The sequence below is a fragment of the Prunus persica genome, chromosome G1 (genome assembly GCF_000346465.2).
Source record: "Prunus persica cultivar Lovell chromosome G1, Prunus_persica_NCBIv2, whole genome shotgun sequence".
Lineage (NCBI taxonomy): Eukaryota > Viridiplantae > Streptophyta > Magnoliopsida > Rosales > Rosaceae > Prunus > Prunus persica.
In genome coordinates, this window is record NC_034009.1 from 34,687,559 (window position 1) to 34,711,750 (window position 24,192).

General features: G+C 37.7%; 4 protein-coding genes and 1 long non-coding RNA gene across 10 annotated transcripts; 1 reads left to right on the plus strand and 4 right to left on the minus strand.

The window, feature by feature from the left end:
• Positions 792-4,302, minus strand: LOC18793614 (probable transcription factor KAN4). Its single transcript, XM_020554511.1, has 6 exons — positions 3,034-4,302; positions 2,846-2,922; positions 2,505-2,544; positions 2,162-2,240; positions 1,326-1,425; positions 792-1,216 (listed from the first exon to the last, which is right to left on the minus strand). The coding sequence occupies exons 1-6, from the start codon at positions 3,524-3,526 to the stop codon at positions 1,034-1,036; spliced, it is 972 nt and encodes a 323-aa protein (XP_020410100.1). The 5' UTR covers positions 3,527-4,302; the 3' UTR covers positions 792-1,033.
• Positions 9,582-11,914, plus strand: LOC18791333 (transmembrane protein 147). The gene is made up of 7 exons (XM_007223850.2): positions 9,582-9,820; positions 9,956-10,025; positions 10,176-10,235; positions 10,431-10,545; positions 10,681-10,796; positions 11,052-11,176; positions 11,431-11,914. Exons 1-7 carry the CDS (start codon positions 9,744-9,746, stop codon positions 11,552-11,554), a joined length of 687 nt encoding a protein of 228 aa, XP_007223912.1. The 5' UTR covers positions 9,582-9,743; the 3' UTR covers positions 11,555-11,914.
• Positions 12,011-13,719, minus strand: LOC18790323 (B3 domain-containing protein REM5). Its single transcript, XM_020555467.1, has 4 exons — positions 13,567-13,719; positions 13,215-13,458; positions 12,707-13,084; positions 12,011-12,627 (listed from the first exon to the last, which is right to left on the minus strand). The coding sequence occupies exons 2-4, from the start codon at positions 13,293-13,295 to the stop codon at positions 12,301-12,303; spliced, it is 786 nt and encodes a 261-aa protein (XP_020411056.1). The 5' UTR covers positions 13,296-13,458; positions 13,567-13,719; the 3' UTR covers positions 12,011-12,300.
• Positions 16,942-19,858, minus strand: LOC18791359. 6 transcript variants are annotated; one of them, XR_002270673.1, is made up of 7 exons: positions 19,276-19,858; positions 18,976-19,161; positions 18,666-18,770; positions 18,482-18,582; positions 18,081-18,303; positions 17,566-17,942; positions 16,942-17,484 (listed from the first exon to the last, which is right to left on the minus strand). It is a non-coding gene; the product is annotated as an uncharacterized LOC18791359 (long non-coding RNA). The 6 variants fall into 6 exon arrangements; XR_002270672.1 differs by having other exon boundaries at positions 18,482-18,515; positions 18,628-18,770; positions 19,276-19,857; XR_002270676.1 differs by having other exon boundaries at positions 18,081-18,168; positions 19,276-19,856.
• LOC18790606 (B3 domain-containing protein Os01g0723500) lies at positions 20,379-24,183 on the minus strand. Its single transcript, XM_007221755.2, has 6 exons — positions 23,836-24,183; positions 22,974-23,439; positions 22,617-22,810; positions 21,374-21,869; positions 21,000-21,163; positions 20,379-20,892 (listed from the first exon to the last, which is right to left on the minus strand). The coding sequence occupies exons 1-6, from the start codon at positions 23,923-23,925 to the stop codon at positions 20,599-20,601; spliced, it is 1,704 nt and encodes a 567-aa protein (XP_007221817.1). The 5' UTR covers positions 23,926-24,183; the 3' UTR covers positions 20,379-20,598.

Here is a 24,192-nt window from a genome sequence, read left to right on the forward strand (position 1 = left end):
CAGTTGATTTATATACAAGTAGTTTACTTGGTCAGTGGGTTAGGCAGCATGAGACATGCCAAAGCGCAAGGCAAGGGGCATGCAAGTCTTGCCAACAGGCCCCAAACAACTCTTCTTTTTTTTTGGTGGTTGGTGGAAGATGAACTGGACCTTTGGGGTTTGCTCACCTTAGCAATTTTTGCATGCTGAATTTTGGTCCTGTCACAGTGTGACCCAAATTCAATTAAAAAAAATGAATATGGAAATCTAAAACTAGTAAACGAAATTCCGAACATTAAAGCTTCACAGAGAAAAAGTTACTGAGATAGATTATAGACTAGTGTTTGTTTGCCCGTGATATTTCTAAGACGTGCTGAAAGTGCAATGATGAAGAATGCGAATAATGAATACCTAAATTCAATAATTGTCTGACCTCTGGTGTTGTTGGTGCTCACTCCAGAAATCATCTATATATCTGTCTCTATGTGTCCTAACTCAAAGCAATTTCTCTGAGCAAAAGACAAGCAGTCATCATGAACAGAACCACAACTCTCACTTTGCCATTTGACTAACTCCATCTGCAACTCATTTCTGACTTTTCTTTTTCTTTTTTTTTTAAGTACATGATATAAGGCCACAATATCATTGACGTGCAAGGCCCAAGTTCAATCTTATTCCAAGCCCAGTCCATGATTCTTTTTCTTCTTATTTTTTTATTTTTTCAATTTGATGAAAGGGTTAAAAATAAAAAGTGTATCATAAATTAAATAGTGTTGACTGTCCATTTACTATTCATGCATAAAAAATTTCCATCTAAATATGGTATAATTATACCATGCATTGCCCTCCCCGTTTAATTTCTGGTTTTAAAAAAAAAAGACAAAATTCGCAGAAACATATGGAACCAACAATTACACAAGTGATCTCGATCAATGCACATTAGATATTAATTTTCTGGACGTCCGCCTAAAAATTAAGAGGAAAAGATATGTAATTAACTCGATCTAGTAATTTAGTTAACACTTGGGAAGCTTGGGTAGGTAGGTAGCTAGGGTTAAGTCATTTGAAGGTTGAGGCTATTGAGCACAGTCCATTCGGCAGTTGGCCTTCCAAGCGTGAACTCTAAGTTAAGGTACATGTCCGAAGCTGACAAGGAGCCACAGGCCAAAGTCGTCCCCCTCTCCTTCATGCCAACGCCATCATCACACACATGGCGGCCTGATTCTTCTTCTTCCACCTATATCAAATCAACGACTGTTCACAAGGACAATAATGCGCACATTTTTCTTATAGAATCATAATATAATTTACAAATATATATATATATGTGTGTGTGTGTGTGTTACCTTGGTGCCATTTGATTGCGGGGAATGAGAATATGTCAAGGCATTTCCAGGACTCAAGTTACAGCTGCCATTTGTCTCCGATGAAGAAGGCCACGAACCTCTGTTCACAAAATTAGCAAGAGATCATCAAAAGCTTGAACAGGCTCAATAAAACATAGATAAAACTCCATCCAGTGGGAGATTTGGATTGAAACTGGTGGAGCTGTTAGAACAAATCCATTCTGATGAAATTATTAAAAAGATACTGACAGCAAATAAACATTGTTTGCTTCTTTAAATGTAACCGGCAATAGAGATTTAGAAACTTAAATTCTGTAGAAGCAGAAGTCAGTCGTCCAGTACGAAAACATTATTGCTCACTGCCATACATGATGGAGTCAACAAAATGCATCGATTGGGCAAGAAGATTAGACATGCCTGCCTATGATCTATCCTACCTAATAAGCTAGCTGGGGTCTTCGTTTGCTTTGTGATTTGCATCAAATATCATAACCGTCGGATTACAAAAATCCTTGAGATTTGTAATAAATCCCCTTGACTTTGGGGACACATTGGGATCATCTCAACCTAAGTTCACAATCCAACGGATAACCTTCATACAAACCCTAGCTAATTAACTCCAATGTTCATCAAAATCAATGTGCTTTAAGACGTCAATAGTAATTTCTCTGCACCATTAACAAAGACAGACACCATGTTGGACCAAAAAAAAGGTCCATATCTCCAAAGCCCTTGTCAATATTCGTGCATGTAAATATGTTTGCATTATTTAATTTTGATGCCATTTATTAAATTTAGATTATTAGGGAAGAGAGAGAGGCTGCAAATGCACTCACCTATTAGCTTTGTCACAAGATAATCCTCCATTGATCCCTGGCTTCTGGTTCAAGCCCATATCTGTCTGGCCTTCATGACCTGCAACATTTATACGAGATAGAGCCATTGCTCTGGCTTTGTCAGACACCCAGCAAATAATTCACATCACATGGACTAGAAATGAAATTATCTCAACCACATTTTTGTTTTAGTTGGGACGACACAGTGGAACAAATGATAGAGTCTGCCTGTCCCACTTAGATCACCCGAGCTCCCAAACAAAGAGAATAATGGAAAAGATAAATGAAAACATGGGGTCCTTGGAGATGAGAGAGAGAGAGGGGGGATCGAACATCCAATTACCTGTTCCCTTATTGTCAGTGCTCTTCACTGTTCTATACATCTGCATGAGAAAACACCCAAACGAAAAAAATATGAGAGAGGTCCACATTTGCTGCGATTACCCCCCCGCTAGATGCCTTTTTGTCATTACCCCTTTGTTCTTTACCCCCCCACTACAAATACATCATACCAATATTTGGAAAATACACAACATGTTAAAAAAAAGTACATTTGATAACTACTCTCTGAAAAGTTTAAAAAACTAGAAAGAAAACCAATATTTACTATTATTATTCATATATTTGTTTGAAAATCAAACAAATAAGAGAAGATTGAACAGCATGAGTGAGCAGTAAACCCACCTGCAAGTGACTCTTCACGTGAGCAAGGGTTAGATCCTTGACATTCATCAACTCTAAAACAGATTTTGGTGTTGCTCCTGCAGTCACAATTAATTTAATTTACATGAGAAATAGGAATTAACAAATTGCTTCATCAGTGGAAAGATGTTGTGAAAAAAGATTTGTATATATATATATATATATATTACTTTCATGGCCGCCAAGAAGCTGGACTGCATGTACGAAATGGGCATGGAGGGTTGTAGTCCACCTCATTCTCGGAGCTCTGATGCTTCTTTTCACATTACCAACCGTTCTTGCGTTTCTCTTGAACTGGCGGCCATAGATTTGAGGGTGGTGATGGAAGTGATGGTTGCTGAAGTTTCTGGGCAGCTGGACAGGGGGAAGGCTCATGTGATCTTTCATTTCAAACCCTAAACTCAACTTGGGCTCATCAGCCGAAGAAAGATTATAGCCGGTGCTCCTCTCAAGATGGTAGAAGCCATTTTCATGGCTCAAATCACTTCCACTGCTGCCGGAGTCGGTGGTGGAGCTTCTATCTGTACTGTAAAGTGCTTTTCTTGACAATCCAATATCAGCTTGGTGATATTGATTATCTGCGGCCGATGGAGGGCTGATCTGTAAAGAGAGATCGGGCAAGGGTGAAGTACTAGTTCTCTTTATAGGGTTCATGAGGTACATGAGGAGGGTGATGTCCCTTAGTAGCTCTAGATTAGTACACAAGGTGAGGTGAAATGAAGAGATTTTTATAAGCAGGGAAGGGATCAGAACAAAACAAGGAAAGGGCGAAATGTGTAAATTAATAATTTGAAGGAAAAATATTTGAGGGGAGGTGATGAAAGGGTCTGAACTCTGATAATATGGTCATGAGTGCCTTATGATTTGCATTGGGGTTGAGGAAGTGATACAGAGAGAGAGAGAGAGAGAGAGAAAGAGAAAGAGAGAGATATATATATATATAAATTTGAAGTAGGTAGCAGGAGATAGGCTTTTTTTTTAAGTAGTAGGATGGCTTTTGATATAGATATAAAGGTGAAGAAGTAGTAATATATGGAAGATCAAAGCACAAGTCGGAGAGAGAGAGAGAGAGAGAGAGAGAGAGATTAATGGTATGGTACTGGGAAAGGAGAAAGTAAGAGAGTCTTTTTGGGATGAAGGGTTGAAGGAAAAGTTAGTGAAAAGGGGAAGTTGTGTATTTAAGAGAGATTGCAGAGGGATCAGAGACCTTTCCAGTTTCCACAGAGAGACTAGAGTAAGTCTAGAGAGAGGGAGAGAGAGATGAGAGGCTCCGTTTTATTTTGTTATCTTTTTTATGGTATAGAATGAAAAGGAGGGTGCCGGGATATAATGGAGGTTTCTGCAGAGAAAGGGAATGGTTGGAATTCGAGAAAACAAAAGGGGCACTGTTCAATGGAATATCGGAATCGGAATTGACTCTCTCTCTCTCTCTCTCTCTCTCGTATGATGGATGGATGAATGGACGGATGGATCGCGACCCATTTAAATACCCTACTGTTTTTGTTACTGTAAGATATTATTCTCATTCAAGTTTAATATTTCCTTAAATTAGAATATTTCCATTTTACTTCATGAACGAGGATTGACTAGTAGCACCCTAAAATATCCCCGTTTTTATATGAGAACTTAACATCATGTTTTATGTTATGCAACTAACATAATTACCAAAACTTAATAATTCAATACCATGCATACAAACGCAAACTCAAAGTATATTGGTTCTTGATCAAGTTTTGAGACATAGGATTAATGTTTTATGAGTTTACATCTTAGTTCTCGGAATTTTAAGAATTTAAAATTAGAAAATTAAAACCAAAATTACTCAAAATAAACCAAACATCCTTTAAACACGATGACACGGACGTGTATACTTTTAAGAAACTCATTTACCTTACAATTTTATTTTATTTTTTCAGAATTAATACCACCGCTAGCACCCGTTGCATAATTAAATTAGGATAGTTCATATTTGTGTTCCAGTCGTCCAACCCTAACTTAGTTAGGTAGTTAGTCAAACCGACTATACATTAATTGCCAGCTGATCTAGTGCTGCATCCCCTGCAATGTTGTCTCTCATATATAGTCGCTGGTCCAAGTGGGCAATACTGGTTTGTCAATCATAATCGAGCTGTACACGTGCGAACCCCAAGCACACAAGTATTTTAGCTATAGCCATAGCATTAGCATATTAGATAATTATGAGTCTTGGTTATAAATAAGAAGATCATAAAGAGAGAGGGAATAAATATGAAGTAATAGAATTAAGTAAGAGTATATATATAGCTAGAGAGAGAGAGAGAGAGAGAGAGAGAGAGAGAGAGGAAGTGTCAGAATGGCTGGGGTGTCCGGCGACACGAGGGTCGCAGAGCCACATGCAACTCTCTCTCCCCCTTACCATTCAAATTTTTAAAACATTCTTCATCCCACGCGCTCTCATCCTTATTTTCTTCACAATACATGACAATATTTAAATTACTCTAATATATCACAAATATAATAAAATTTGGGTATAAATAGATTAGTACATTGTCTTAATTAATTGACGTAACTTATATCTACCCGCTCTCCATCTTTTAATCTAATAAAAACGATGGTAAACAGACAGTGTGTGGTAAAAGAGAGCGCGTTGGATGAAGTAGAAGACGATGAAGTTCGGAAATTTGATCGGCTAGTATTTGTCCGATCCAGAGTCTTCGATCGTCCCCAATATTCCCTCTCCGTGTCCAAGTATTCCTTGGCCAAAACCCATCTGTCGAGCCCCACCCGCGCGTGCATAGAAACCCACAAAACTGAATTAAATAAAATTAAAATGAAACTCAGTATGAGAATTAGGACAAGTTAGGAGGAGGGAGAGGACCATATTCCTCGGCGTCAACATGGGTTCCTGTCACGTGACATATTGTCTACGCAAGAGGCTCTTTCTTTGTTCTCTTGTATTGGTCTTTTTATGCTCCTACTCACACAAATCATATTAATATTAATAAAATGAAGCTCACAAACTCAAACCCCCATGACTTTTCTCTCCTTTATAATTATATAATTATATGATTTGTTTAATAATGGGGTGATTACAGAAACAACAAGATGACTAGAAAACGTTAATCATTTGTTAATAATTTTGGAAGCCATGGTCAGCGCCTGATGCGCTCTAGATTCTCCGGGAAATGCAAATTTTGCATTACTTTAAATTATATTATAAATTACCAATTAATATAATAATACTATTTCCTTCCTGCCTTCCTCATCATATATTCTCTCCCTCAAATGCTCAAATCCTCATCTTGTTGGATTTATTTGAATAATAATAATAATTAAGGTTACATACTGCATTGCATTGCAGCAGGGTAAAATATCCGGTCAACATGTCTCTCTATGGCCTCAATTGCTTGGGGCCATATTCTCATATAATTATTCCATGCGTTTGTCTCATCATACTCTAACTCTAACTCTAACCCATCTGATTTTATTATTTGGGTCCACGTTAAAAACAATTCACATCAGTTATATTTTCATTTTCATATGCCACCTACCTCAAAGAATATAATATATACCTTCCTTGACCAGATATATTGCATTTTGCATTAATGGGTTCCTAATTTCCAGTTGCTTCACACAAGTGACAGATAAACTATAAGCAATATTGCTTGCTAATTAATTACAGATGCGTTTAATTATTCTTGCATTTGGTTAATTCCCGGTTTAGTGCATCCCAAGTAAGAACTGACACGAGTTTAGTTTATAGTTTACTAAGATTTATGCATGTGTCTCGTAAAATATATATATATATATATGTTGCGTTTGTTTTACTCCTTAGATGCTTCTTCAAAATAAATCGTTAATGTTTTTCATCTTTTCACGTCCATAGCACGTGCAGTAGACCAATAATATATGAATGACACCTAACTAACTAAACCAAATTGGAGTTTAATTTCATGCTTAGGCAACAGATCCAAACTTAATTAGGGTTATTAATGTGGCATTCTTTGACTGCAAGGCAAGAGCTAGCTAGAACCTAGAAAAATAGCTCCCCAGCCAAGTGGTTGTGGTTCTACTAAAAAGGAAAAAACAGGGAACAGCTAGCACTTATATTAATTACCAGTGATTTAATTACTGTCATTGCTAATCATCAGGATGAATCATTTCTATAATGAATGAATTAATAAAGAGAAGAATATTAGTTTGTTCACGACGATTCGGGAGATTAGGATACAGCCATACAAGCATGTGTTGCTTTGAGATTTGAATAGCATCACCACCTTCCCCTTCGCTTCCTTCGAGTATCGATGAAACGACAAAAAACAAAGGAAGGAATCACCGAAATCAACGCCGTTTAGGGTGACGTGCCCCATGACATTACATCATACCATCATATAAAGAATAAAACGAAGATGCAAACATCAACATGACAACATGACAACATGACAACATGACAACATGCATGCATATAATGTAACATGTATGTGTCTGGGTGTGTGAATATGGGTGCCCTAATTAATTCCACAACACATGCATGATGCATCGATCCGTCGATCTTCTTGCTTGCTGGGCAGGGGCAGTGTGGATTGGATGGGTTTAGAATTAATTTCCCAATGCCTTTGTGTGATACAAGACATTTTTGTTTCTCAAGGTGAAGGGTGTAAGATGCTCTACTTAAAAAGGAAAATCTGACGGCTGGGAATAGTAAGTAAGGATCATTCATTCATTCATCATTCATAATGAGATAATGAGTGGACAAACTAACAATAATGCATGCAGTCAAACACTGTTACACACACACACACATAAAAAGGTTCATGTTTTGAAAACTAGATTTGACTTCTTCTTATCATTTTTGGTCCAACACCATCACCTCCATTTCCAGCTTCAAACAGAGGTGAAAGTGAACTCAATTTACCTAGAGAGAGAGAGAGAGAGAGAGAGAGAGAGAGAGAGAGAGAGAGAGAGAAACACGAAAAAAGAAGAAGAAAAGGAATGAGGTCAGAGCCTACGCAAAAACCTTGAAACTTGAGGCCTCTCTCTTATCATTTAAAATTGGCGGGATAATACCTTCATCCTCGATCGATGGTAGCTAAACCTCTTTAGTCAATCCATGCACACACACCATAAATAATTAGAGGTCCATTGGGATGTCTATTTAAATTAGGTCTAATATCTTATTTTGTATATTTCGTGTCCCGAGTGGTATGAATTTTTAATCAAGTCTACGTATTTAAAGCATTTTCATGCTCCATTATGTCGTGTTTTAAAATAAACTCGTGTATTTTGGCACTACTTAATTACGAGCTCTAAACACTTTTTCTTCACTTAAAAGTTGTAAATTACTATAAGTTTGCGAAAATTAATATTCCAAAATTAGGGTTGCAATCATTTTCTCTTCCATTCCCAAGCTGTGAGCCTGTGAGCCTGTGATTCTGCTGCAGCTGATGATGCTCTCGTTTTAGTCCCATTTTCAATTATGAAGGGTTTGATGGCATCCCACTGAACTTTTATTTGTATATGGGAATCATAGTAAGGAAACCCATCCCAATCACTTATATCTTCAACACCACCTCTATCTTTTCTCTTTTTGAATTAAATAAACTTGTTGTTTGCTTGGGAAAGTCCCTTGATAATTCCCGTGACACTGTCTGTCTCTCTCTCTCTCTCTCTCATTTTCCCCATAGTTGTCCCCGTGGTGGACCACACCACACACAAAATTAAATTCGTGCAATTTTCCCAACAATATAAAAGGACCCTCATATATTTCCTTGTTTTGACTCTTTCCCACACTGAGTCACTGACTGATGTATGGGAAATTAGGACGCCCCATTTATTCTGGCAAATGTCAAGCTCCTCATCAATGGCATATAGGAAAAAGCCCATCAACCTTAAATGTCAACATCCACATTTCCTTTTCGCAAGGGAAAGGGGATAACACTTGATCATATTCATCATGTTTGAGTTATTAATTAATTCTTAGTATTAGTAATTTAAATATTATAAATCACACACTGCATGATGCATCTGCACTGATGATGACTAGAAAAATAAAACGATATCATTCTTGATGTTTATTGGCTAACAGTGCTCTATCTACCCAGAAATGCCGTGTGAACAGTCAATGATTCCTACAATTAATGCCATAATAAATTAACATTTCATAATTAGAGACGAATAATAAAACCAAACATATGGTATATTTCACACAGAAAACAAATACAAGCTTTCAAATAACTATTAAGTACTTTTTTATTTCTTTTTTCTTCTGGAGGTAGCTTAGCTGCCATGGCATTAGACCTAGAGTTTTGTTTATAATGGTGGACCATGCGTTGGTTAGGGAGAAGTGGTGACCAGTCGAGGCCTTGGCATATAAGACAGTCCTGGAATCTTTAATTTCTGGTAAAAAGATCACACTCGATCTCAAATCAAATAGCCACTCCACTGGGAAATTTCTTGTGTTTGTCATTTTCGTCACAAAATAAAAATTGATAATTAAACTTTTATTATTGATATTTTATAATGATATATTAAATTATTAACAACTATTGGCTCTGACCCAATAAAAGATGAAAAAGTAAGTAGTTAAGAACATTTACCTCTGTATCGGAGGTCGAGTGATCTCCTCCAATATCGCTTGTACTAAAATATTTAAACAAAAAACACCAACCATTGATTCTTGTATTTTTGTTTGTTTGGCCCTGCGGCCCATTTATAATAGCGAACCCCATCTACATTGGTCCAGTTTGTGGTGTTATTAGTAAACGAGGCCCATGAGAAGGAGCCGGGTCAAGTTGAGGGAAGCCTGGATCCGAATAGATGGCTGCTCTCAAGTCGTCACCCAACTCTAGTGGAGATCGCAGTGTCCCAAGTCTGAGACGGAGAAAGAGAGAAAGGAGGAGAAATGACGGTGTTTCACTTCTTCAACTGCGCGATTCTGACATTTGGCCCTCACGCCGTTTACTACTCCGCTACCCCCCTGTATGCCCCCTAACTCTTCTCTTTTACTTATTTCTATATCTATTTGGATCTTATGCTCTCATAAATCATATCCAATTCAGTTCATCTTCTTTTCCAAATCAAACCCTAACTCAATTAGATGATTTAATTGTGCAGATCGGAGTACGATACACTTGGGACCTCTGTCAAAGCAGCTCTTGTTTATCTGGGAACAGCTTTAGTGAAGGTTCGTTAGTGTTCATAGTCAATAACAAAGGAGCTATACGTACAAAATCACGTTCTAGTCATTTTCATCTTGTGCCAATGGGGCAAAGCTTCCTAACACTTCCAGCAATGGCTGCTAATTGTTTTTCTTTGTTAAATCTATGTTCTGCAGCTCGTTTGTCTGGCCACTTTTCTGAAGGTATCCGACAATGAAAGCTTCGATCCATATCAGGTACTTGGGTCTTTGATTTTAGTTTAAATGTATATTTCCTTATAGAAATCTACACATTTCAATAAGTCCATGCTACTCGCCACGCTTGATTTTGCTTGTTTCGAATTGAAAACATTTACTTTTCTTTCTCTCGTGGATTGTTGTTTTGACTGTGAGTGTAACCAACAACTTATTAATGCATATCTTTGTATTCAGGAATTTTTGAAAGCTCTTATTGGTTTTATAGACGTTGCTGGCCTTTACTTTGCTCTGACTCAGTTGACCCACAGGAACATCTCTCAAAATCATAAATTCCAAGCAGTGGGACTTGGTGAGTAAAACATGATCAAGCCCACCAAAAAGGAAAACTATCAGTTTCTCTTCCCTTGATTTCTAGTTTAATTTTGAACCTTTTACCATGATAGTGTAGTGTATTTAATAGGACCCTCTTATTCACTGTTGGCAGGATGGGCTTTTGCTGATTCCGTTCTCCATAGATTGGCACCGCTGTGGGTGGGTGCTAGAGGACTAGAATTTACCTGGGATTACATTCTTCAAGGCCTTGAAGCAAATGCCAATCTGGTATACACTCATTTCTTTCTTTTTTGTATTGTAGTCTTCTTAGCTGCCCTGTCAGTCATAGGTTTTTGGATATAAATTGCTGAAATTTCCGTTCTGAGTCTGAAAGTTCATATAATGAATTTGCGTTAATCATATCTCAGACGATGGATTTGTAAATTTGGCTAACATATTCTGCCCTTTTTTCTCTTTAATTTGGATTTTGGAGTAGATTTGCCTTTCTATGTTATTAAGTTTCAGCTCTCTCCCTTTATTCAGGTCTTGAGCATCTCCCTTGCTGCATTGGGCTCTTTGATGTGGCTGCGGAAAAACAAGCCTAAGACGCTGATTCCTATAATATACACCTGTGCAGGGATCGTGGCAACCATGCCATCTATCACAAGGTCTACTCCTTCCCTTAATTCTACCACTACCTGAAAAATTATGTGCTTTAGTCTGTTGCTATGACAGATGGATACTTGGGGTACTCATGCCTCTCTAAATTCTCTCTCCCAAAAACTTCTGATCCTATCTTTCCCTTTCATTTTCAAATTCTGACAATTAGGGCTGGTCTTGTTCATCAATTGTCAAATGCAACAACTAGAGTGCACTCTTTTTACTTTTCCCTTTCCGTCTGACTCATTTATTATTTTTGCAGCTATCTGAGGCGAGGCCTGGGTTGGCACTTTCCAGAGGTTGTAGGGTTTCAACTCTTTACCTCTCTGGTCATGGCCTTCATCAGTTGGCAGCTCTTTGCTGCATGTCAGAGACCTTCTGCCTGAAGCAACCAATCATCAGCCGCAACACTGGACTATCAGTCAGCAGCAAAGGTCTTGTGGATCAGAATATCCTCCATTCTCCCTCGTATGGTTACCGTGTGGTTTCATCTTTTTAGATCATTGATATGTAGAGATTCTTATTCTTTTTTATATCTAATTTTGATCAGCGGACCCTTACTCACATTGCAAACTGAGAGAGTATTCAGTATAACATCAAATCAAATCAGTTTCTATGGGTGAACTTATCTGGAGTTTCAATGGAAGTTGAGATACGTAGGTTTATCTCATATTTCAACTTTTGTGAATTTTGCAACACATCTAAACGCGAATTTTATTTGTCTAATCTTGTCCTTAAGACTAGTATGACCTTGTTTTCTGTATTTGCAAGTTGAAATATGATCCCACAGATTGCTAATTGTTGTATGGTTGACCATTAGCAATGGCCCTGAAATTAGTTGCATGATAAATAATCTCCATCGTGCTCAGATTTCACGAAACTCATTTGTTTTATGTTCCCCTGAAAATATCTCCGTTTGGAATAATATTATGAACTAATCACAAATACAACCAAACTTGATAGAACAGCTAGATGAGTGGACAACAAAGATTCAGCAAGCATATTCGTTTTATCTGGTACTCTCATCACAGTGAGATTTCTCTGCAAAACGCTTCTCTTCGGAAAGAGAAGAACAATTCCGACTCCAACACTTAAAATAACTGGCTGTAGGTGAAAACTTGCAGTTAACTGGCTATGGGTTTTGACTGGACTTCCGGGGCAGAACTCCTGAAAGAACCACCACAGAAGAGCTACCGCCTTCGCCTCTGCCTCTGAAAATATGAAGTAGTATCACACCTTGCTTCACAAACTCAAAAATGATGGTGTCCCCATGTGAAATCTGGTTTGTCTCTCGACATGTCGTCCATCCTCTTTTCATCACCAAACGACCATCACTGGTGACATCAAGCTGAACAAGCCACGATCTCCCGGTTCGATCTTGAAGCATTATAGTCTCTTTGATCAAAATGCCTTCAGAGCTCATAAGTCCTTCAGTTACGGCTATAGACTTTGGAATCAACTGAAAACCAAAACATGTACTGATCAGATGCTTAATCAGAAAAGGTCTACATTTGTTTTTGGGTGACCAAAAGACTCACTAAACTATATAGATTATGGGGCTTAAAAGTTTTTGTAAAACACGCATTCTCCGAACTGAACAAGATGGGCCCCCCAGTTGATGTTTCTGCCAAATGATCACTTGCATGCCTCTTGGCGGCTGCTTTCACATCCTTCTCGCAACAAGTTTTGTCATAGATGGTGACATCAAACTCTGAGCCACCATCATAATCGAAGATCAGAAAGTCCTCAGATTCTATAAAATGATCCTTCACAAAACCAGGCCAACCCTTATGGAAGAACAAGCCATCCCGTCTCTGTTCCAGTTCCACGGCCCAACATTTTCCAGTAGGGCCTCTCATAGTACATTTTCCAAGTCTTCGTCCATTGAAGTTCTTGATAAATGCAGGTGGTATACGCTGCAAAAGTTTATAGCTTTTAGAAAAAGCCAATAAGAAAGAAAGAAAAAAAAGATTGTACATTTTCAGGTTATGAAATTAACACAAGGGCGTTCACAAAAGGAAACCAGAAAAGAGGGGAAGATGTTACCAGATGCTGAGAGAAGTCATCACCAACAAGGAACACTCTAAAAGATGGCCTTTCTAGTGGACACTTTAGCTTCTTATCCATTTGAAATCTGAAATGTATTATGAGTAATCTCTCATAGATCGGTTACCGCCAGACCCGCCCGAGTTCAACAAGTGACTGTTCAGCTCCAGGAGACGATGTTGAAGGACCCAAATTCCCCTTCAAATGGCTCACAACCTCTAAAAGCGAAAAAAGGTCTCACTTCCTGCAATAATCAACATGAAAACGAACACTAAGGCTCCGTTTGGACAATCTCAAAAACATTTAAGTTTCAAACTTGCAATCGCACTAAGGGCAGTAACTCTGTAATTACCTGATGGCATTGATCGGCTGCTCGTTCTCTGTGATTGAGAGGCTGAGGTTTCTTCTCCTTCCGCTTTCGCTTTCTGGAATTTAAAGAAACCATAGCCTCTTGACCAGCGTGTTTGGAGTCAAGACATGACAATTGAGTTGATACGACATTACAATTGAGTTGACTGATAGAACAAGACACAGAAAATTCATCAGTTTTTTGCCATTATCATAAGGTGTCTTTGTTTTATCCTTTGGGCATCTCTTGGCTCTCCCGTAACACTTGGATGTAAATACTAGATGCGACAAATGTACTTGTAAATGACAACACAAACATAAAAGAGAGTTTAGTTTAGTTAATGCAAACAATCTTCTCTCTAACTTCTTTTTTTTAAGAGATAAACCCCAATAAACAACTACAAATTAGCAAGAGAAATTTGACGAGAACGAGAGACCCCTAAGAGGTCATCTACCAAAGCATCAGTAGCCCACATAGGAGCATTATCAAAATAACAAATGCCTAAGTCCAGGTTGTAGCTCCACCTTGCAAGGCAGTCACCAAGGCAATTTTTTCCCCTCTATATATGATGTAACTAATAGTTCTCAAATTGCCTTAGAGAAGTGCAGCAAACTAGCAAGTGGGTGAAATCGAGAGACATCAGTTTGTTGGATAAGTTGTACACCAAGAGCTGAGTCCATTTCAATGATGAACCTATTGATACCTTTATCCAAAGCCATTTTAAGACCAAAAAATAAGCCTCATAGTTTAGCTTCAATTAATTGGCCCTTTCCCAAGTTCACCGCAAACCCCATAATCCATTGTCCAGCACAACCACGAAGAATACCACCAGCACCAATATTCCCAGAGTCAAGTTTGCAAGAACCATCCACATTAGGTTTAACCACCCCAATACCAGAAAACTCCCAAGCCAAGAAAATATGCATTTTCTCCCCAGCTATATTACCACCACATGGAACCTTACTCCAATCAGAGATAGTATGCTTTCATTTTTTTAGATCATTGATATGTAAAGATTATTTTTTAGGGATTTTATTACAAATGGTCCTTGAGGTTTGCCAAATTATCACATTTGGTCCATTATGTTTTTTCTGACATTACTTATGTTACGAGTCCAATTTTCCTATTACCAAATCCCATGTGCCTCCATATTTCCTCCTTATATTTTTGACACGTGTTCCATAACTTAACACTGTTTATTTCAACATAATAAAATTTATTTTTTAAAAAAAGAAACCCATTGCCTCGCCCCATCTATTTCGTTCAGCAAAAAGGGAGCCTTGTCTTTGTTCTTTCTCCTCCAAACCCCAAGTTCATCAGATCTGCCATGGGTTTGTTTATGCCTCCATAGGATGATGGGACACACAATTCATATCTAATCTCCACCACCCGGCCCATTCATCAGACCCGCCACCTCACCGTGTCCATTTTCTTCAAGAAACCCTCAAACCCACATAGAGAAAGTGCTTCCATATTAAAAATTTGGCCCAAGGAAACATCACTCGAGCACTGCAAAGACCAAAATTTGATCAATCAGAAAAACCCGCAAGGGAAAGCTTGGAAATTTCATTTGGGGTTTAGCAATATTAAAGACCACACCAAAATCCACGTGCAAACTAGCACTTGTTGGGTTATTGTTTGCCGCTCATGGTGAATATCTTGAATGGATGCAATATTGGCCACGCTTGAGAGAGAATTTTGGCTTTGAATAATTGAGTTTTTTTAATCAATATAAAAACTTTTTCTTTAGATTTGGCCACAACTCTTTAGAATTAAATGGAAATTAGATAAGAAAAGTACTAAAGCAAGGAACGACAATGAGATGCACAAAAGAAAAGGAGAATGGTTGTGGTACTGGAGATAGACGACGTGATTTGGGCTGACATGGAGGTGGCGGTGGTGAATGAGAGATGAGGAGGAGCTTGTGTGTTTTTCAATATTATTGTGTTGAAATATTGTTAACAGTGTTCAATTTATGTTTAGTCATATGACACGTGTCAAAAGATATATGGACGAAACATGAAGGCACAAAGAATTTGGTAACAGGAAAATTGGACTCTTATGTTACACACTCACACATCAATTTGGTCCCACCATCAAGTTCTGTCAAAATTTTCCGTTAGGTTGCTGACATGGACATGGATTAAACAATGTTTTAAACATTTTGGGTTTTATTACAAATAGTCCTTAAGGTTTGCGAAATTATCACTTTTTGTCCTTTATTTTTTTTCCTGACGTTATTGGTCCTTTATATTTTTTAAAAATAGTTTAACATTTAAAATCTTTTAGAAAAAATGAAAATTTCAATAAAACTTAATGGATTTGACGTGACATGTATGTGGAGCCTACATGTCCAATAATAACATGCCAAGTGGATTTGAATTTTTTTTAAAAATAATGTTTTGAAAATTTTCTCTCTTTTTTTAATTTTTTAAAAATATTTTAAAGGCAAAATTGTAGCAGTGGTCCATGGACTAAGACCAAACTTTACTTTTAGTCCCTCATATTGCTAAATTGTTACTGTGGTACTTTAATTATACGTCCACTTTCAGAAATCGTCATTTCCGTCATCTCAATTAACTTTTCCGATAAAAATGAGGGCATATTTGTCTTTAATGAGAAAATTTAACGAAATCTCACGGTGGGATCAAATTAATGTGTGAGGTGTAACATAAGGACCAATAATGTAAACAACAAAAATAAAGGACCAAAGGTGATAATTTCGCAAACCTCATGGACCATTTGTGATAAAACCCAAAATATTTAAAACATTATTTAATCCACGTCAGCAATCTAACGAAAATTTTTGACGGAACGTGATGACGGGACCAAATTGATATGTGAGGTGTAACATAAGGATCAATAATGTCAAAAAATAATATAAAGAACCAAAGGTAATAATTTTGCAAACCTCAGGGACCATTTGTGTTAAAACCCATAATATTTAAAATATTATTTAATCCACGTCAGCAATCTAACAAAATTTTTTGACGGAATGTGACGACGGGACCAAATTGATGTGCGAAGTGTAACATAAAGGACCAATAATGTCAGAAAAAAAACGTAAATGACCAAATGTGATAATTTGGCAAACCTCATGGACTATTTGTGATTTTTTAAAAAAAACCTATTTTTTATATCTAATTTTGATAATTGTGTACTCACATTGCAAACTGAGAGAGTATTCAGTATAACATCGAATCGGTTTCTATGGGTGAACTTGTCCGGAGTATCAATGGAAGTTGAGATAAGTAGGTTCAAATTTTTTGTGAATTTTGCAGCACTAACATCTAAACGCGAATTTTGTTTATCTAATCTTGTTCTTAAGACTAGTATGACCTTGTTTTCTGTATTCGCAAATTGAAATATGATCCCACAGATTGCTAATTGTAGTATGATTTACCATTAGCAGTGCCCCTGGCATTAGTTACATGATAAATAATCTCCATCGTGCTCAGATTTCACGAAACTCGTTTGTTTTCTGTTCCCCTGACAATATCTCCGTTTGACAGTTCTGGATTTATAATATTATGAACTTGAAATCACAAATACAACCAAACTTAACAGAACAGATAGATGAGTGGCAAGTTGTAGATGTTTGCATGTGAAAAATTGACTTCCCGGGCTGCGAGCCTGAAAGAACCTCGGAAGAGCTATTATATTGCCTTTTCCTCTCAAAATATGAACTAGTATCACACCTTGCTTCCCAAACTCAAAAACAATGTCGTCCCCAAGTGAAATCTGGTTTGCCTTCCGACACGTTGTCCATTCTTCTGTCATCATCAAACGACCATCTGGCTTGATATAAAGGTGAGTAAGGCATGATCTCCCCGTTTGATCTTGAAGCATTATAGTCTCTTTGATCAAAATGCCTTCATAGCTCATAAGTCCTTCAGCTATGGCTACATCCTTCGGAATCAACTGAAAAGAAAAACATGTACTACTGATCAGATGTTTAACCAGAAAAGGTTTTCATTTGTTTTTGGGTGACCAAATACTCACCATGCCGTATAGATTATAGGACTTCAAAGTTCGTACATAAAACGCATTCTCCGATTTGAACAAGATGGGGCCCCCAGTTGATGTTTCTGCCAAATGATCACTTGCAGGCCTCTTGGCTGCTGCTTTTACATCTTCTCGCAACAAGTTTTATCATAGATGGTGACATCAAACTCTGAGCCACCATCATAACAGAAAATCAGAAAGTCCTCAAGTTCTATAAAATGATCCTTCACAAAACCAGGCCAACCCTTATGGAAGAACAAGCCATCCTGTCTCTGTTCCAGTTCCACGGCCCAACATTTTCCACTAGGGCCTCTCATAGTACATTTGCCAAGTCTTCGTCTATTGAAGTTCTTGATAAATGCAGGTGGTATAAGCTGCAAAAGTTTGTATCTTTTAGAAAAGGCCAAAACGAAAGAATAAAAATAAAAATAAAAAACTTTTACATTTTCAGGCTATGAAATTAACACAACGGCCTACACAAAAGGAAACCAGAAAGGAGGTGAAGATGTTACCAGATGCTGAGAGAAGTCATCACCAACAAGGAACATTCTAAAGGATGGCCTTTCTAGTGGACACTTTAGCTTCTTATCCATTCGAAATCTGAAATGTATTATGAGTTGCCTTTGAGATAGATGATTCTTAGAGTTCAAATGAAAGCCAAATGCGCAACCAGGGCTGGGTTGAATTTTAAACACAAGAAACTCGTTGGAGAATCGAGATTAGGATCTATACTACCTACACAAGAAACTTAATAAGGTACTTGAGGTTTCAATAAGCTTGGAGAAAACATGATAGAAAACTGTGGAATGCATAACGACATTTCCGCCATTAAGCATCTAGTTTGGGCAGTTTATCCTAACTAAGTTGTTTACAGATTCTGCATATAAATATGGGTTTGAAATGCAGGGATTACCAGGAATTAGATTGTAAATCTTCCCCAGATCAGACTTCCACATGATAGAAAACAAATCGTATAAGAAACATAGTAAACTAGCTAGCTTGCGTTGTTTATCTCTGTATTTAAAAAGAAAAACCGTCAGTAAGTCGGCATACGCATACCATGTAGAAGGCACTCTGTGGAGGTAAGATATACCGACAATTCAAAAGTTCAGCCTCCACATCTTCACCGGCCTCATTAACGACTAAGTTGTTGTTAAACCCAGGGAATGCACGTTGTTCACAGTATTGAATAATAGAGGCACCTAAGACAACAGAGTAGGAGTCAATTTGAGAATGATAAAGAGCATGGACTTTTAATAATTAACCAACACCTGTTTCTAAACTCGATTATGAAGCAATCAAGCACCCTGATAAGCTAATAGTCTTCATAAAACAACAAATACCCAACATTACAATTCATCCAAAAATAAAGAATTAAAGGCAAAATTTTCAAACAATAAAACCAACCTCCATCTTCCATTGCATTGTCATGCGGATGGAAATTCAGAGTGATCTCATAGAACGGTGCCTGCCACCGAGTTCGACAAGTGACTGTTCAGCTCCAGGAGACGATGTTGAAGAACCAAAATCACCCTTCAATTTGCACACAACCTCTAAAAGCTCAGTTGCTCCACCAATTAAAAATTCATGCGCCTTCAGTAAAAAAGGTCACACCAAAACGAACACTAAGGCTCCGTTTGGATCATCTCAAAAACATTGAAAGTTTCAAACTTTGAATTACACTAAGGGCAGTGACTCTGTAATTACCTGATGGCGTTGATCGGCGGCTCGTATGGAGTTGGACAATCGGAGACGAAGCAAAACAAAACATGAAGTGGGCTTAAGGGTTTTATTTGAAGCACGTAGGGTTTGGGAAATTTGATCCAACCAGTTATCACCAGCGCCAGTCCAAATGCGATTTTCCACTTCTTCATCTGCCGTTTTAATGAGGGGTGCTATTTTTCTTTCATTAATAAAAAATAATTACCACAACTTCCATTAAAAGAAGAAACCATTTGTTGTAAACTTTTTAAGAAGTCGATTTTGCTTAAAAGTAATTAAGGACTAATCAGGACCACTGATCCGCGTTTTAATCAACAAACAATACAACTAATATCCACTGTTATCTAAAGTAAAAATAAAAAATCCCACTATTCTGCATGTCAATTGCATCGAGATAATAGGTCATAAAGAAAAGAGCAAAATCCCATTATCGGTCCAAAATTCTCCCTCCGATAATATTACAAGATGAAAACAAAAAGATACCCACGAGTCACGACCCAGAAAATATACGCAAACTTTTATCTGTAATGCAGCAAAACAAAAAACAAAGAGAGTTAAAAATACTAAGACCACTTTCATTTATGGTGCCATGGTAAAGGGTAAGGGCAAATAAAGGCAAACATTATTCATATGAATAGTGACTGCCCTACCCTTTTTTATTTTGCATTTCCACTCATTGCCATGGCATGTAAAGGCAAATACTTTCACATGAGATATGATGAGAAAAATTTGAATGAAATTTTTGTGTGAGAAGTGAAGAACATGACTAGATATTTATATATATATATATATATATATAATTCTAAATTTTTTGGTATTTTTTATAATTTTTTTGGGTATTTAAATTGATCACTAATGTCATGTTGACATCAGCAAACCCAAACAACAGCCCAGACAAATCTTGTCTTTGGACTTGCCCAGGCTGATGGAGCCCACTCGCCCGGGCTAGCCTACACCATTGGACTTCGTTTTTGGGGGCTAGGGGACCTTCTGCCCGTGATGGCCTGCCCCGCTGGAAGTGCTCTAACATATAAAAAAGTAAAGCCAAAAAAGAGGAAGCCACCACTTTCAGAATAAAGGGGATTTTGTAAGCAACACATGCAAATACTAAATGTGACAAATGCACTTGTAGATGACAACACCAACATAAAGAGAGTTTAGTTAGCAGTCAACATTATATGCAGGATAAGATTAGAGAATCGCAAAATGCAATTGGCATAGCTCAGCACAAAACATGTATTCAGAGGGATAGTTGAGCTAGATCAAGTGTCACAAGAGAAGGTACATTGCCGATAGATTACACAACAGCTACACTGCATTAGATGTTGCTTCTCCATCTTGATGGTCAAACCCCTTTTTACCAACACCAGAAATGTGCACTTGCATTTCACGCTTACCAACAAGCTCAAAAATGCAAATATCTCCAATGTTGACATCATTTCCGCGTACAAATGCCATCCATCCTCCACAAAATGTATGCACCACTCGCCCTTTCGAGTCTGGGACAGAATTCACAGTCCAACATTCCCCTTTTGAATTTCGAAGAACAATCTCTGTTTTATAGTTGGGGAGGTGTTCTGTGGAAAACTGGTACGGGATTTTCTGCACAACAATAACCAAGTTATAAATACAAACCAGTGCCAGAAACAATCTTCAGAAGATTAATATGAACATGTTTGTTCACAGTAACACATATCTACAAGACTCACCAATGTATATGAACCGCAGATGTTGAACTTCTTCATGATTTTCACAAAACTCGGGAAACAAGAAGCGAACGATCGAGCCGCTCTTTCTTCATCAAGTGTTAACCTCATTCTCAAACTACTTCCCGGGTTTAGTTCATCTTCAACAACTTTTTTCCGGTGATTGACTGTCCATTTTATGGTTAAAAACCCAATTTAAATAATATAATCATCATGAGTTTCTTAAACGTATGGAAAATCTAAATACAAGAGCCTGAATTTATAGATAAAAGTATAGCATGCAAATCTAGATGACCTTCAAGCTCTTTTCAACATGGATAGCACTCATGACCCCGTCTTTGCAAGAAATTGCTAAGAGGATTTAGGTGAAATCTTACCCAACTTTTTACTGGCAGCTTTTGACTGAGAGAGTGAAACTTTAGTAAGAGACTTTGATGTGCTACCATATTTCCTTGCGTCATTAGTGAAAGCAGCTTCTTGAAACTTCTTTGGTGCTATTTTATCAGCTTTCTCTATCTTTCTTATGCTCTTTGAATGGACTTTAGGAGAGTTCCCTGTCATTATCTTTGACAAACTTTTGAACGTTTTAATTGAAGGGAGAGCCAGCTCAGCACTTAACCAACTAGATGTTTCTCCACTTTGAACATGGACACGGAATTCACACTCACGCACAAGTTCAAAAATGCAGATATCTCCAAGCTTTATGTCATTGTAACGGACAAAAGCCATCCATCCTCCACAGAGCGTATGACTTGTATGCACTCTCGTACTTGGCACAGAATTGACGGTCCAACTTTCTCCTTTCCAATTATGAAGGACAAGCTTTACTTTGCAGTTGGGTAGATGTGCCACCGAAAATTTACACGGGATGTTCTGCCAACCATAAAGCAGTTTGTAAAAGAAAATTTGCACACGCCCAGGCCAACAATTGCATTCACTCACACACACACACACACACACACACACACACACACACACACACACACACACACACACACACACACTTTCATATCTATGAGCATAAATGTATATGTGTATGTTTTTACTAATTTAACTGGTGAAATTGTGGAAGAGAGCAACAAGTTCGGGACAGTAAGTTCATGTCAAGAAAATGAGAAGAACACCTTTAACACTATGAAACATCTATCCCGAAAATACCATATACACTTCTGTGTGAAGGAGAAAAAGTTGAGTACTGTGAACATTGTCCAAACCCCAAATATGAACAAAGAAATGAGGAATCATAGTCACATATCTGGAGCTTTATGGTTCAAGATGTACGAGGAAACCCTTTTAAGTAATTCCACAGGGAAGCAGCAACATTGAAGATGATAGCAGCCCACAAAACAATCTGTTTTTCTACTTATAATTTTATTTGTGATGAAAAGCAAGATGATACATGGTTTTGAATTGTGGACAAACCATGATGGAAACAGTAGATCACTTTTCCGGATGTATATGCAGATAACTCAAGCAAGAGAATACTACTTATTTAACACTAAGTATCAATATACTGGCCTCTCAACAAAGCTCACTGATGCAAAACCTATGCCTAACATGAATAAATAACGCATTACAGTACAAAAGGAAAAAAGAACAAAACCAGAGGGAAGAACCCACCAGAGTATATGAACCACTGATGTTGAAACTTTTCATGATTCTCACAAAATAAGGGTTAGAGGAGCTAAATGATTGAGCTATTTCATGCGCCGACGACATCTGCACACAAACTCTACCATTCACATTTAATCCATCTCCTTTTCCGCACATATTTTGGATGGATGCATTAGCTTTACAAAGAACAATATCCAAACCTGCAAGAAAGAATAAATCACTAATTGCATCTGTATGTATTCAATTTTGTTTGCACAGACATAGATAAACTCAGTATTTCATGGATTATTTTTTTCTAGTGACTAGAAGTTGCCTTTCAGTGGGAACACTGGAAAGAGCCAATAGATCAGTTGGTTTCCTCACCAGGCTTTTCAGCTCGCTTAATTTCCTTGGAACAAGTTGCTTCTTCACACATTACACCCTCATGTCCGCATCCTTCCTCACTGCTGGAATCTCTCATTTTCTTTGCCACACCATCAACCAGTTTGCCAGATGATGCAGCCTCCTCCCTGCCCCTTTTTCGTCCCATATATTTTTCAAAATTGCTAGAGTCTTGGCCACATTCAGAATGAAATGCGGCTTCTTTCTCACATGCACTTTGATCAAAAATAAGCACAGTGAAACACAACTCACCATCATATCTGAAAATCAAGAAGTCACCACATTCCACAAAATGATCTCTCACAAATGCTGGCCACCCATGATGAAAGAACAAGTCACCATTTTTCTGAATCAAGTCAACATTCCATGCGTTCCCGCTAGGACCAAACAATGAAACTAACCCGGATGTTCTACCTTCCATGTGTATCATAAATCTTTCTGGTATTTTCTGCAACATAATATCGCAATTGTGTGACCATCCAAAAAATGCAACAGACATTGAGCTTAGCCAACCAATCCTTTAACTTAGGTAGACTGAAGCTAGAAAGATAAATTAATAACACTTTTCCATGATATGCCATTGAAGTCCCTCTTTGAGCAGTAACAGAGTACCATTCATGTGTGATAAAGAATGCATAATTTCTGTGGAAGATACTAAGACCAACATCCAATAAGCAATTTCACTGTTTTTAACTGTACACCGGAAATCCAAAGCCTCACTATTGACAAATTAATTAGCAAATTTTATGCAAGAACCCTAATTCCCAAAGGAACATAAAAACAAAATGACCCATAGTTACACATAGAATAGCGGAAAAAAGAAGAGTAAGGGGGAAAAAAGTACCAGTCTTTCTGAGCTCAAATCAGCAGAATAAAACGCAAAGAAGTGAGGCCTTCTCGCATTCGACGTCTCCTTCTGAGCTTCTTCTGCCATTGGAGATAGCTTACAAGTTTCTAATTCGAAATAGAAAATTCAGCCAATTTTCCCAGCAACCAAACAGGGACAAACATTGTCCTTCAGAATTACAGAGGAGCAAGCATGATTAAATTAACCAAGCAAGAAAAGAAAGAGCCACACTGGATGCTTAGCTAGTGATCATATGACAAAACCACTTTCTCTTTTATTTTATTTTTCACAGGGAAAATTAGAGAGACGAAATTAAAAGCCAGCCACTTTCTCTCACTTACTCCGAGACTTTGA